Source organism: Metopolophium dirhodum, chromosome 3 (assembly GCF_019925205.1).
Source record: "Metopolophium dirhodum isolate CAU chromosome 3, ASM1992520v1, whole genome shotgun sequence".
Classification (NCBI taxonomy): Eukaryota; Metazoa; Arthropoda; class Insecta; order Hemiptera; family Aphididae; genus Metopolophium; species Metopolophium dirhodum.
This window is the reverse complement of record NC_083562.1, coordinates 4,312,085-4,327,653: the sequence shown is the minus strand read 5'-3', so window position 1 is coordinate 4,327,653 and position 15,569 is coordinate 4,312,085. Positions and strand designations below refer to the sequence as shown.

Sequence of the window (15,569 nt, the reverse complement as noted above, 5' to 3'; positions counted from 1 at the left end):
CACCAGTCTATTTACAGTGTAGTATACAATAACTATATAAGTATATTATTCCATTAATGTTCTTATACACATTTTTATTCAACATCACGATCATCATTCATCACGCTTAAATATATATACATAAATTATATATTATATACAATATTACAATATACATAAATGCATAATGCATATATTACATATATATTGTTATATTTTGATCTGCTAAGCAAAAGTGACGCAAAACTCAAAAATTAGATTAGAAAATAATGTAAGTTCATAATATTTGAATTGTCTTTTACCTTTTAAAAGTTGTGGCCATTTGAATTATTTTATTGTTCAGCATAATATCTAACCCGATAGTTTTTTTTTACGAGAAACTCTAATACTCAATGGGATATAAATATACAATGGTATAATCACTAATTGCTTAAATTATATTGTGTCATGAAAATAAAGTATTTTGATAGGTATGTTAGGTAATTATATACAGAGTAATTTACCAAGCATGCTCACTCCCTGTTTTATCAATAATGAAGCAATTCAAAATGTGATTTTTGGAATTTTTAAACATAGGTACCTATACTTAGATACTATATTATATCTTGAGATTTTTTGTATAAGAAGTTTCCTGTGGAGATCCAAACTTCTGTTTTTCAAATGACAACCCCTTTTCTACTCTAAATTTTTTAGTAGATGTTGACATACCAAAATCAAAATTCAAACAAGTAGTTTTTGAGTTATTTTAGTGAAAAAAGATTATAATATATAATATGTAATCATTATTACCTAGTATTTATGACTATCCAAATATATGTCAGACTTGATTTCCATATAAACCCCCTCCTATCAATAAATTTTTACAATATAGGTAATAATGAATATTACCTTATAATATTATGCTGTATTTAATGTACTTATATACCTAAATATAGTAATCTTAATATATCTTTAGAGATTATGTGTTTTACTTTCACAATAGCTTATCACTTTATCTATTATAATTGTATATATCTATATAGTAGTAGGTATTGTATTTTAGGTAGGTATATGTAATACGGGTGGGGCAGGTACTTAAATATAGCTGTAGTTGTTTCTGGTAATGTGGAACCAACCGTAAAGTACCTATATAGTATTATACTATTATATCTAAATACCTAATACTATTATAGGTACATATAACTATTAACCAAGTACAATGATAGGTACCTACCCTATAATAGTATGTGAGTGATGATTTGGTATAATATTTTCTGTGGTATGTATTTTTTGATATTGACAAATACAAACCTGTACGTGAGCTCATAAAATATGCAAATGAGCATATATATTAGAACTGTTTGTCAATTATCATAAATCTGAATAATCTAAAATACGGCTAACGCGCGTATAATATGTAATTAGGTAGCAGTAGTAGGTAGTAGGTACCTATGTAGGCTTTAACTACTATTATTAGTAGTATTAAAAATATATTTGAATTATTCAAATTCTAAACAATATCTACCACATTATAAGCGACATACAGCAAAATTAATAAAATTCACACAGGTATAATATTGTGAAACGTGTAAGTAGGTAGGATATGAAATTCGTTTTTGCTCAAGAACGGAAATCGAGGAGAGACGAACAGGGACTTAAGCATATAGCAATAGCACCAACAACAATTTCCAAGTACCACCAATTTTTCCCAAATTTTCAGGTATTAACAATATTATTATTTTTGAGCATATATTGTATAACATCAGAACATTTGTGATTTTTTTATTTATTTATAAACTATATAAATAAATTAGATTCTATTTTGAAGGAAGTCATTCCGTCTCATTCCATAAATATAAAGATTTTATTTTATTAAATAAGTATTCTGGGTATTCAATTAAAAATGATAAGTTGCTATAAAACACATTTATATATTTTTTTGCTATTATAGAAATATTATAACTTATGTCTGCTTATTATTAACCGACGTCCGACAACTGTTATTTATATATTATTGTATGTGACGTTCAGAAAATTACAAAGATTGAATAGGTAGGTACGTAATGTACGTTTATGTATTATATGCAGTATCATAATTTATAAATTTATAATATATATACAGAGTGACTCACCAAGAAAGCTCACCCCGATTTTTCTCTAATAATGATTTTTTTTTCTTTATTCATATTCTAATTTTTAAGTACCTAAGTACTTTTTTTTTGGTTTTCAAGTTCTCAACACACATGTTGGTTTGCAGTTAATTTATTTTTTTATTCAAACTGAAAAAAATCATTTGCCATTTTCTTTAGGATTTTAAACGAGGCATCTTTCTTAAACTGTGCCATGGAGGAGCTATGGTGTCGACGAGCTGTTATATTTCCCACTTGGCCATACCACATAACAATATATAGAAGTGACCCTCTGCAGGAACATCAGCTACGAACTACGATTCGGTTCTTGTTAACCGGTGATTTGAACCTCCGAAAAACACGGGAACGAGCACATTCACCAACCTGAGTTTATAGGACTGCTTACTCGAGTTACGGAAACGTTTACTGTCACTGTGTTAAAAGTCACAGTCGTCCGATTCGTCCAAGCCACACGCAGTGCCTATTCTTTGTCATATCATCTATAGCTAACAGTGGCGAAACTAGGGTGGAGGGGCCTAAGGAGACGTAGCCCCTGACTAAGATTTAGCTCATTATTGCTTTTAGGTATAGGGCGTATAGGCCCCTATTGGTTATTTTAACTTTTAAGTTTACAGTTTTGTTAGGATGGGTGGCTGTAGGCTATAGCTCCCTCGGTCCCTCCTCCAGAATTTTAACTCTAGTTGAGTCTATGACTATAAGTTGATGTTATGAAATTCTTCTGGGTGTCTTAATGTATTATTGTAAATCATAGATGGACAGCTGTGTACAGGCGTAAAGCTATATTATATTTTTGCGTAGAAATTTCCATTATAATAGGTATTATAATGAACTTCTAATACCATTTGTTTATTTTGTTCACGTTATTTCGTGTGTCGTGTCATATAACATACCTAGGTATACAATTTCTCGCCAAGTAAACAAAATAAATGTAAGTACTTTGATTAAATTTACTTAGCATTTATTTATGATATCCTTATAGTGCTTATAACTGTTTTTTTTTTTTACTTAAGTGTTTTTGTTGTGATATCACGAATTTTTTAGAAAATTGTCGAGACAACAGTTTTTTGGGGAATTTATTCTATCTTTATAAGTTTCTTTTTTTTATTCAATTACTAAATACTTTTTCTTGTTTTTTATTCTTTGTTTGTACACTATTTAGTTGTCACTTGGCATATTTATTTCTAGCAAAAGTATAATATTGAGCTATACACAGTAAATATAGTATTTGAAAGCGAAAAAAACATACAATTTTCCGATGGCAAATATTATTATGCTGCATGCAATAATATAAATAGTATACGTAAACAAATAGTGGTGGCTCATCGGATACTTGACATTTTTAATGTAGCTCACTTGGTGGATAAGGTTAGCGATCCCTGCCTTAAAGTATGACGTATAGTTACTGATGCGTCGATGCCACTGTAGGTACAAGAAGTTTTGTTAAGCTGATATTTTATTTTCCATAGCCGATTTCACATTTATAATAAACCCTAATTACCAGCCTCATTACCAGGAAATTATAAGACAGAAATTAAGTCTTGAAATTGTATATGCGTTTTAAGGTGGAACTATACGACACATATTCAACACAAATCAACGGGTAAAAAAAACAATTTTGGAAGAGATTCATTAAGTAAAAAAAGATCTAAAAAATATGAAGATTTAAGACAGAAATCAATGATGACATTGAAATACTAGTAGGTATAATACATAAATAGTAAATAATAATCGTACTGAAAAAATCTAAAAAAAAAAGATCAAGCATTTCATTATAATCCTACTATTATTTATGATTATAATTATTGGATTTCGATTTGTCTCATGTATTCATTCCTAAGCATTCATTACAATTCAAAGATGAGCCTAATGGTGGAAATCGCAGATTTTATTGGAGTTTTATGCTTTTCTGTGAAATGTCAATCTTATAATAGAAAATATCATAGATTTATTAAGAATTGTCTAGTGATATATTAGAGATTATAATTTTCTAGAACATAACTTGCATTTAAAGGGAAATATCAAGAATTTAATTGGACGTATTAAAGTATTCATGAGATTTACCATGTCCTTTTAAGGGATAATTCAAGGATACTTTATTGAAAATGTACTTTGTTCTAGGATGTATCGATTCTTCAAAGGAAAATGCCATGGAAATTATGAGATGTGTAAAGGATTCTATTTGAAATGTCACGGAGTTTATGAAAATTGTATAGGATTTTATAGGAAAATTAGATTTTTGAGGGAATATCAATCCTCTAATGAAAAATGTCATAGATCAAATAAAAATTGTTGAGTATTTTATGAGAAATGTATATAGTCCAGTCAATAGACGGTTTTGCCTTGCAAAAAATACTTGAGATTTGAAACTTGTCGAAAAGTTTGGTCTTGGGGCCCTGATTGACCGAAAAAAATGCGCCACCCCTCAGAGGTCCGCAACCGTCCGCCAGCTTAGATTTTAGGTGAAATTTTTCACTTTCTTGCAATATCTCTAAAATGATTAACTTAACGGTAAAAATAGCAAAAATCAAAATTATAGATCGTAAAATTTGTGACCAGAAAGGTTCTTTACATTTTTAGCGTAAGAGTAATAGATAAGCGAAAAAGTCCAACGGCCGTCATAGAATGTGGCGCCGCGCGCGCTATAATGACGTGTATATAAATTTCCCTTTTTAGTATGTATACGAAATTGTTCACTTTGATTCGGTACCTATAGATAATTAGTTAGGTCCGGTTAAGAAAAACACCAAAATGTACACTGTTTAAAATATGGGAGACCCAGCTTCGAGATAATATATTATTATACACTGTCGTAGTGTCGTGCCGCCGATAAATTTTTCTTTTACTCGGCTCGTGCCTGACCGCGGCGGCGCTGGATAAAATAATATGGTTGTCGTTACTGGTTTGTATATTGAGCTTCTTGATCGGTTAAGAATGTAGGGCCGAATTAGGTGCACAATATGTTTTTTGATAAAATATTAAAATTAATGGTGTAATTTCTTGGTAAACAGTAAATCGACGTCAAGTTAAAAGTAGTATACAATTATTTCTATCATAATAATAATATTATTATAGTCGTCGATAATAAAATATAAATTAATGTTGTCAACTGCGGCGGACATGAATATTATTGTGTGGTGGCGTTCGTTGTCGATTTATTCCTCCAAGGTGTGCGACGAACGCCTTTTCTTCCATTGACCGATATCGTAACTCACTGCCGGCCGCCGGCGGGTCGGCCCTCTCCAACCCCACCGCGCCGACTAACTGGACGATTTTCGTTTCATTCCGCGGTTGCCTAGAGTTGTGTAGCAGCTACTTGTTATTTTCCAATTGCCGAACCGTTCATTTTGCCGGTGATTCGTTTGCAAAATTTACGTTTCCCGCGTACACCGAGTTACCTCTCCGTCGTTCGCACTGTTCGGCTGCTGTCCATTGCAATTCGCAACTAGAACCAAACACACGAAGGGTGAACACTCAACATGACCGCTCAACAGTAAGTGATTACGTTTTATTTTTTTCCTGTCCGGACGCGCCATGTTGGGTCTGGACAGCGGACGGTCGCGAGACGTGTTGGATACGGACGGCGGGGAGAAAATGTCTGCGTGATGCGCGTTTGGCTTTCCCGACGCCTGGGCCGTCGACGGGAAGTGGTGACGACCGCCGCTTCCGCCACCACCTCGTGCTCCGGTCGGCTCTCCGCGCACACACGTGTGCCCGCCGTTTCCGTTTTTCCAACTTCCACCGCGCCTCGAGCTTGACTTCCGGTTTATCCTGAGTTCAGACGATCGGTCGTTCCGACCGGTATCCCCCCCCCCCTCACCCCCAGCTAAAACTTTGAATTGTTTCTCTCGACATCCGTTTTCGAAAGAACCGCTGACGCCTGTGCCCAGTAGCTCTGGTGCGCGCGCACCGGTAAATTATTGTAGCGCGGTTGTTTCCTGGTTGTGAGATTCAGCAAACCGTTGTCCGTTGATCTTTCCGCTGATCTTTTTCCTACGGATTGATCTCTTTATCTATTCTCTCGAATTCGAATTCTCTTTTAATACTTTATCGATCAAACGCGGTACGCCTCCTTCCACTCCTCCCCCACCACCATCGACACCCCACCCCCTCTTCAACACCTTTACCAATGCCCTATGGGAACAAAAGAAATGATAAAGCTTTTTTTTATAGTACTTACCTTCGAGGTGGGCAGGCAGCACCCTCACATGACGATAACTGATTTTATATTATTTTCATTTCATTATGTCTGCTCTTCCGGCCTCACAATTATAGCGAACGGTGATTCTGTTCGAACCACGTCCCCGACACATTATGCAATATTGCTTGTGACAATAGTATCAAATTTCATCAGTGGTGCTTAAACAATCAATAGATGTTTTGTGACTAATCGCTTGTACATAATATTTAATCCCCCCTATCGGTAATGTATCCTCTAGGCAGTATATATTATTCTAAGGCTTAGGCAGGTATACCTACTATTAATTTATATAGAAACTGTTGATAAAAACAACATAATTTTGTTGGAAACCTTAGTGGCTTAGGGTCAATAAATCAATATGGAGTACCTACATAAGTGTATTAATGGAATACAAGATGATCGACCTACACATTTTATTTTATCTAACGTTATTCATTAACAATTAATTGATTTTTAGTATTCATAAATTTGCAGTTTATTTACTTACTTAGGTACTTAAGTACTGCTTTGTTTTTGATAATCTGCTTTACTAAACATTTTCATAAGTATAAAATCACTTGTGTTTTACTTAGGATAAAATATATTTGAAGGTTTGATTTTTTAAGTAATACCTACCTGACCTATAGGATACTTATATATGGTCTAACTTAATTTTTAAGTAAACAATATTAATATGAGTATTAAAGTTAACAAAAATGTATAATATAATTTTCTATTGTTAGGTAATACCTACTTTATAACCTATAAATTAAAAAAAATCCAAGTCATTTAGTTAAATCATTTCTGTTTTTAACAAATATTTAAATGGCTTATTGTTAAATAATATTTTTACTGGGCAGTATGCTCAGGGTTTAATATAAAAGTGCTGTTTGCTATGTTAAGAATAATATTTGTGCTGTTGGAAATGCATTTTTTAGTTGTTGATAATGTACTCCAAAAGAAAAAATAATGTAGGTTTAATTTTGAAAATGGAAACATGGAAACCTCACTTCCCTACTAATTTAATTGTTTTTAAATTATTATGATACTCGTTTTAAGTTCTTGATAATATTGTACAGTATCTAGAGGAAAAAACTAATTTTAAATATTGCATATAAATAGTGTCATAATAAAGCTGATGATAATACTAATAAAGTAGCTTGGTATAAATAATAATAATAAAAAAATTAGTAAGTAGGTACTTTTTTAAATAATATCTGTGAGTACTTCTGTGACTGCAATTTTGAAAATAAAACTTTATTTATATTATAATTTAGAATATTGATTATATAACTATTTAATGGCAACGTGTTTTATTATAAATAAAATATATTTTTGTTACTCCTATACTAGTTATACCCACATAAATATTATACCTATAATATTTAAATAACTCGGTTTCATATCTCAGATTAACAAAGATGAAAAACCGTATTGTATTGTATGTACATAAGAATGTAATAGTAGATACATCTATGACAATAAAAGAGAATATATTTAATATATTATTTTGAAATCAACCAATTTAATTATAATTATTTAACTTTATTCTTTCAGAACTTTAATTCCTCCTGTAATTTGGGCACAACGTAATGATGTTGTGTATGTTACCATTTGTGTAGAAGATAGCAAAAATCCAGATGTTAAAATTGAAACTGAACAGATAGTTTTCCATAGTGTTGCTGGCTTGGAACAGAAAGTATATGATATTACCATACCATTATATGGAGCAGTAGAACCTGAAGTAAATTTAATTAGTTAATTTTATATTGCTTATCTACTTATTTTACCTTTCAATGTAATTTTTAATGTTTTTTTTCCCTTTATATTAAAGAATAGCAAAACAACAGTTGGTGGTAGATACATTGAACTGGTTTTGAAAAAGCCATCTACTGACACCAAGTATTGGCCACAATTAACCAAAGAGAAAAAGAAATACCACTGGTTAAAAGTTGATTTTAAGAAATGGAAAGATGAAAGTGATTCAGAAGACGAAGCTGCAGCAGCAGGTGGTGGTGGTGGAGGATTGGGTGGAGATGGTGGAAACATTGATGACGTATGTCAATAAGTTTTAATAGTTAATATTAATATTATGTTATATTCAAAATATTAATTTATTTTTGTAAACTAGATGCTCAGTATGATGGGCGGAGGTGCCGGTGGCCCTAAGTTTGGGGGCTTAGGAGGAGGCCTGGGAGGAGACTACAATATACCTTCTGATGAGGATTCAGACGATGAAGAAATGCCTGAACTTGATGACATTGAAAGTGAAACTGCGGTAACTAATAACACATTTTTGAATATCTAGCTGCACATTTTCAATGAAATTTAATCGCTTATTAATGAATTAATTATTATACAGGGCAAAGGAAAAGAGAAGAGTGAAGAAACCCTGCCTAGCCTTGAGGAAGTAAAACCTAAAACAACTGCTTAATCTCTACTATTGTCATTATCTCATTCTTCCGAATTTTTGTTCACATAATAATACGGTTTAATTTAAATGATTTTGTATGTGTAATTTTTACATCAATCGAACATAATTTGTGCTCTAGTGTGTGCATTAACATTTCTCATTCAGTTTAAGTGCCTATTATTGTTCACTCTGCCTGATTTATTTGTGAAAATATGGTTGAAACTTGAATTTTCTTCATCCCATTCCTTTTTGCACCCTTAGAAATTAAACTCCTGAATTTTTGTCATACATTTTTCTTTATGTGTTGAATGATAATTCCTTAAATTTCTATTGGAAATTAATTTACAGAATGGCATTTTAGTAATGATGAAAAAATTTTTTATGTCATCTAACTTTATATTGTTTCATTAAACGTTGATAATGAAGTTTAGAATTAATGCATTTCTATGTAAAGTTGTTTTATGCAAAATTAAAATGTCTATATTAATAATACAATCATCTAGTTTTTAACTAGTTTTTTCAGGTCTTATGTTGTGTAAGACATACAAAAAAATAATTGAATGTGAAAATAATCATAACTCATTAAAATATTGCTGTGGTTTTTAAAAGTAAAATATGGTGGAAACTAGTAACATCTGCTCAATCTTTAATGAACATTATAATATACAATTAAATAGACTGAATGTAATTAAAAATATTTTTTAGTGTAAAGAAATATGCTTATTTTAAAAAAGTTTTAATTTTCATATTGATACCTGGTTATAATTTTGAGTTGCAAATACAAGGATACTAGTTACCTAAAGTAAAAATTAATTATTAGTGTTTTATTTTCCCAAAATAAATCATTTTTATACTTAATTAACATAATGGTTTCTATAATGTAGTCCTCTCCAACTTGTCCAAATTAATTTAGAAATATTCAGATTTAATTTTATAAATGTTAATACCTATTATATTAATATATACTTAACTCTGAGTGTCCGTCATTGATAACTATTCCAATATACCGAGTATTAACTAAAATTATAACTTCCAATAAGTATTCAACTAAACAATAACCGGTGATTTTTTTTATGTTGCCATTTTACAAGGTTCACAATTAAATTGACTATTTGACATCAACGTTTTATAATAATTTTTAGATGATTAGTGCCTACTAATTTCAGATGTGGACAAGTCTAGTTTAATAAATATATGTATTCTAAAAGAAAAAATTGAATTTGATATTTGGACTTAATTTAAAAATATTCTACTTTTAGTAGAATATTCAAGTATAACTATAATATAATTTCTTAATGAATCTTTAAATGTGATGTGAATAATGGTTGATAACCGTAATCGCTTTAAAAATTGCTTATTTATATAATATATTAAAGTTAAACATGGGTATTTTAAATTTTTCATCACAACAATAATATTTATAGTAAATTGCCGTAGTCGAGAAACATGCATACTGTTACATATTAGTATATTACAAAATGTTTATTATATAACTTGTGCATATTAAATAAAACTCATTTATAGCATCGTAATTAAAAATTTTCACTTATGACTAAATGATAAAGTAAGATTTGTGAAATACCAAATTCAATGTTAATTGACTGAATTGTTATAGCATAAGTCTTGCTAAAGAATTAGTTAAAAATATAATATTAAGTAAACTACGTTTTAATGTGTTTATATTGAATTATACTATTTAATTATTAATATTACTATAGTTTTCAAAATATTTATTTTATATTATGTCATTTTCAAATATGACTAAAAGTATTTTATATTTATTTTGTCTAGTCATAAAAATAAATGCATTGTTTTTCAGTTTGTCAAATATAAACATAACTTCATAAATATCGTTGACATATTTGTACATGTAAAGTTCATGTCAATAAAGCAAAATAATTATCAGTTCCCTACAAATTTTCTTTTTCTGTACAATAAGTAAATATAATCAATTAATTTTATTGTGATCCCTCTCAACAAAGTGTCAAAGTTGCGCACATGGGAGGGTTCAAGGGTAGTAGCTGCTGCCTCTGATTTTTTGGTGGGTGGGACTGGACCCATTGGCGCAACTATGGAGGTGCAAAAATGTCTTTTAGCACCCCTTGTTTTTTACGTCTAACTATCATTATTATATTGAAATACCATACATTTTATGTTTTTAAAATATTAAATATTATAGCACCCCACGTTTTAGACGTCTAGTTGCGCCTATGGGTAGACCCTGGCCCCAAAATATTTACAATATAAATATTTTAAAAATAAACTATTAATTATAGGCTATAGCCATTAGCCAATATAGAGGTAACTGATTCGATATGCTACCCCTATTTATTTCTGAGTGTGCACCACTGGTACTTAAAGGTATTTGGTTTTCTTTTAGGTATAAATTAATGTTCAATTTCAATGTTTCTATAAATATGAAATATTATGTAAGTATAGTTGTGATATCATATTCTCTTTATTGATCAAGTCATATTACGTTATACCCATAGATCATCCAAAACATGTCAAGAATCCGGTCGTCTTATTTTAAGAATTATGGATACCTAAGAATTCTCTGTGGGATTTACAACTAGGACTTCCCACATTAATAACATCTCTGATAAAATTGAATTTGATCGGATATCCGTTTTTATACCTGATATGATCGGTGGAAACTGTTACGACGACTCACCGCCTTCCAATAAGATAAATAATATTATATTAGACGAATGCAAGCAAATTTGTTCGTGCCAGTCGTACAGTTTTCATACACACGTTACTACCTTAGTACCTTTGATAATACCTTAATACCTTAGGACATTGATCAGCCGGTAACTATATACTTGTTTAACAAGTTAGAAAATCGTTATTAAGTGAGTTGAATTTTTTTAAATTATGGTGTAGGTATAAATTGTTCATACTCTTGTTTTCTACAGACCTAAGATATGTGCAGACATTTGTGAATCTCCGTGATAATTATACGTACACCAATACACCATTATTGGACTGATGAATTAAAAGTCTGCGGCCATTATTCTGATACGTCACTCTGTGGCAGCACTGATTTATTTATAACATTTACCTGTAAATTGTAATCCAGGATGGAATGCAGTTGTAGACAAATTGTGGCCAATAAGTGTCAAATCAATCGGACAATATTCGAGTCAGTCTGAAAATCTGTCTTGTTTCATTATTAGTTATTAGTACCTAATTAATACTATATTTTTTGTGTAAAATGGTGTGATATTATTGTAGATAAAAAAAAGTAGGTACAATTTTATTGTTATTGCATTGCCGAATTCTGACCGGTAAGTAAAACCAACGAATCACGGAATGAATTATTCTATTATAATATTACTTTTGTTTTATAAAGCTAAACAATAATTTTGGTTGGTAAATTGTAAACGCAATGGTTTATTGACTTATACAAATTTGAAATGAACCAGATGTACGTTCACTATATACATATTAATGATGAGATATTTCGCAATTTATGTAAATAGGTAACGTTGAAATCAAGCCATATCAAAAATGTTCGGTTCGTATAATAGTATTGCATTTTATAGTTTTAATATCAATGGACGTTATTATTACCTATATTTTATGTGCGTACGCATTTTGTGCAAAAGGTGGGTCGCGTGAAATCGAACCCCGTGCGTGAAGAATCGCCGCAAATTATGTATATAATTATGTATCGTATTATAAAATATCGTAAGAGATATCCATCCAGTGGTGGAACTTCTTGACAGATTTTACATTGACGGTTAAAAAAAATATATATTACGTCAGATTATGAAATTATAAAAACATTATAAGAAGCTGTTTAAATATACGGTTTGATTTGGCGATTCCACTAATTCACTAAACCACTAAAATAGTAAAATACCGATATTCATTGATAGAATTTTCAACTTTTTAAAAAAACATTTTGACATAAGTCCGATATAGGTATGTTGTAATTATATTATATATTATAATACCTCTTATATTATTTGTCAATGCAGTTAATTTTATAGCACAATAAGTTTATACAATCAAGATTTCGATAGTTTGTTTCATTACATTTTTACTAACAAAGATTGTAGAACTTCCAAGGCTGGGCATTATCGAGTTTAAAATTTAAAGTTAGGTTAACGAGTTTATTATATTTTTTTTTTTAACTTTTTAACTTATCAACCAATTATCAAACACTCTACAGTGATGTAGCCAAATAGCCTATACGAAACGCCGTGTCATCATAATTTTTTAACGAAATATTATAGACAATAAAATAAAAGTATGACGTTAAACATTGACTTTACACCTCCGCATTATTGTAGCGCGACGGTCCCTGTACAGTGTTGTAGTAGTTATTGTGAGTACATACAGCGAGCTAACACATACACAGAATATTAGATTCCTGGCACTCCACTACTCCGTGGTAGTATTTATTATATCACCCGAATCTATAGTGTTGGTCAATATTAATTATAACTTGTCAAATTTTATTTAGTAAGGAAAGAGAGGATTGGCAACGTTTGGACTTAAAGGGGGCTGGAGCGTTATTCATTTTCGGTCCAAAACATAGCTCATGACTTCAATCATTACGCCCAATATAATGTTCTGATATTAATTTTGAAAGCAGATTTGAATTCGTCACTAAATTATCTATGCTTTGACAATTTATTTATTTTTATTTTTATTTTTTTTCACTTGGATATTTATTAACAAAAACAGTAAAAATAGATCATATTCATAATTTAAATTTAAATACATTGATAAATGACAGACGTATTATGATGCCCTTATACAACGTGATCGGTATATACTACAAATTACACACACTAATGTTCATTTACTTTCAACACAATCACAAGACCTATATAACTCGAAATATAAAAGGCCTAGTTTTATTCCGTAGAATGGATTACGCTCCAGCCACCTTAAATCGGTTGGTTTAGTTCCTATAATAATTATTGTAGATATAAGGTAGGTATAACTAGTCCTAAGAGGTTGAAAAGCTTTCGATTTTTACACGATTAAAATAAAACTTGTACCTATGTACAACAAAAAAAGCAATATAATAATATGTACCTAATAAGTATTATTATATAGATAGAAATACAACTTTAATCTATAAGTTCTGATACTTGATAGGTTATCCACAAGCAAACAGAAAACATAAAAATCAGGTTTTTAAAATAGTATCGCTATAGTACCTATATTATGTAATATATAATTAATAGTTTTTATAATCTAATTTGATATGTGATGCTCGTTCTCGAATGGTCCAAAATGGCAAAATAGTTCAAGTTCAAACGAGCCACCAGGTGGCTTATTAATTTTACAACTTTTTGATTATGATGATGATAAAAAGTGTCTCATCGTCAGATCACAGAATAATATATGAAATTTCATATATTATTCTGTGGTCAGATAGTTGTATACAGCTGTCATGAACATATAATATTATAAAGTCTTATAAGTTGACTGTCACATTAACTTAGAAATTAATGTTGTTTCTGAAGTAGATTAAATATATTATTTTAAATTCTGAGCGTAGCGATAGGTATAGAATCTATTGATTTTACAATGAGGTTTTTTTTCTGTCCATTATCAACATTTGGGGTAGTTAAAATTCTTCGATTTTCGTTATCACCCTCTTTTTTTAATAGGAAAGTGAATTTAGTTAGTGCATTTGGGAGGTAAAAATTAAAAATTCCTATTTCCTAGTGGTTTTTGAAAGCGTTGTGAAAAAAAAATGAAGAATAATGGGAACTTTAACGCAAAGCTAATTTTTGATTTGTTTTAACTCAAAAACTCAACCATAGAAACTTTAAATTGTCTATGTATGTCAACATATTTTTGAGCCATTTACAGGCATGAGAAGTTTTAGATTTTTTTTCAATTATTGTTGATTTATAATTTTATGTTAATACAAGGTTACGTTGATAATAATTTAATAAAAGTTGAGCATACATTCACAATACATTTTTATGATTCTCTGAAGATTTATACAGAAGTCATCAAAAGTCCAAAAATTGGCAAACTATTTTTCAGTTAGAAATTCATATATTTTTTTCTTTTTATAGCTGACATTAGATAATTTAATAGAAGATTCTCCACAAGTTTTTCTACCTTTAATAAACAACATTTTATCGGAAAGAAACATTTATATTTTATGTAATGTAATGATTGTATATATGACAATATATGTATTACTTTATATGTAATAATTTAACAAACTAATTAAAATCTAACACATCCTTTACAATGACGCATACTTGACAACTACTGTACAGCAGAGTGACCTACTTGTCCATTTTTTTTTCTTATGTTGTAAATTTGTAACCAAAACATCCATCAATGATTTCTAAATATCTGAATAGTACATTTAGTTTTGCTAATTATTAGAAAACAATTGTAAGGAAGAGTATTTCAGTCTTAGTCTATGATTGGGTGGTAATTTAAAATTTTAACTTATTCCTTAGACGTAAAAAAAACCTAGTTCCACCTCTGCCTATTTGAAGAGTTTAGTTTAAGCTTACTAAGATAATGTCCATCTGATGTTGGATTGGTGAATGAGAATATTTTCAACTATACATTTTAATTTAATATTAAAATTGCCTGTAACAGATAAGTAATTAACTTATCTTATGTTATGGAATAACATTGTACATCAAATAAATAAAAGCACAATTTAATAATGTTACAGAAATACAGTGTATTGTTTAAGTATAGCTGTGAAAATTTCATTTGCATCTATTTTTTTAAAATTAATTTCCAATCATAGGGCATTATAAATGTTAAAAAAAATTATTACAAGAATAAATAAGGTCTTTATTTTTTTCTATGTATTAACAAAAAGGTAGGTATTTAAATATTCGTTAATTTAAGAATAAAACATATG

General features: G+C 29.9%; 1 protein-coding gene across 1 annotated transcript; it reads left to right on the top strand.

Moving 5' to 3' along the window:
* The first annotated feature begins 5,373 nt into the window (after nucleotides 1-5,373).
* LOC132941395 (co-chaperone protein daf-41) lies at nucleotides 5,374-9,193 on the top strand. Its single transcript, XM_061009431.1, has 5 exons — nucleotides 5,374-5,598; nucleotides 7,843-8,029; nucleotides 8,120-8,341; nucleotides 8,417-8,563; nucleotides 8,648-9,193. The coding sequence occupies exons 1-5, from the start codon at nucleotides 5,585-5,587 to the stop codon at nucleotides 8,717-8,719; spliced, it is 642 nt and encodes a 213-aa protein (XP_060865414.1). The 5' UTR covers nucleotides 5,374-5,584; the 3' UTR covers nucleotides 8,720-9,193.
* The last annotated feature ends 6,376 nt before the right edge of the window (nucleotides 9,194-15,569 follow it).

What these genes read in the sequence shown, in the direction of transcription:
- LOC132941395 (XM_061009431.1), top strand. An exon ending in ATGGAGCAGTAGAACCTGAA is followed by an intron (nt 8,030 to 8,119) that starts GTAAATTTAATT and finishes TTTATATTAAAG; the next exon opens with AATAGCAAAACAACAGTTGG. An exon ending in ACATTGAAAGTGAAACTGCG is followed by an intron (nt 8,564 to 8,647) that starts GTAACTAATAAC and finishes ATTATTATACAG; the next exon opens with GGCAAAGGAAAAGAGAAGAG.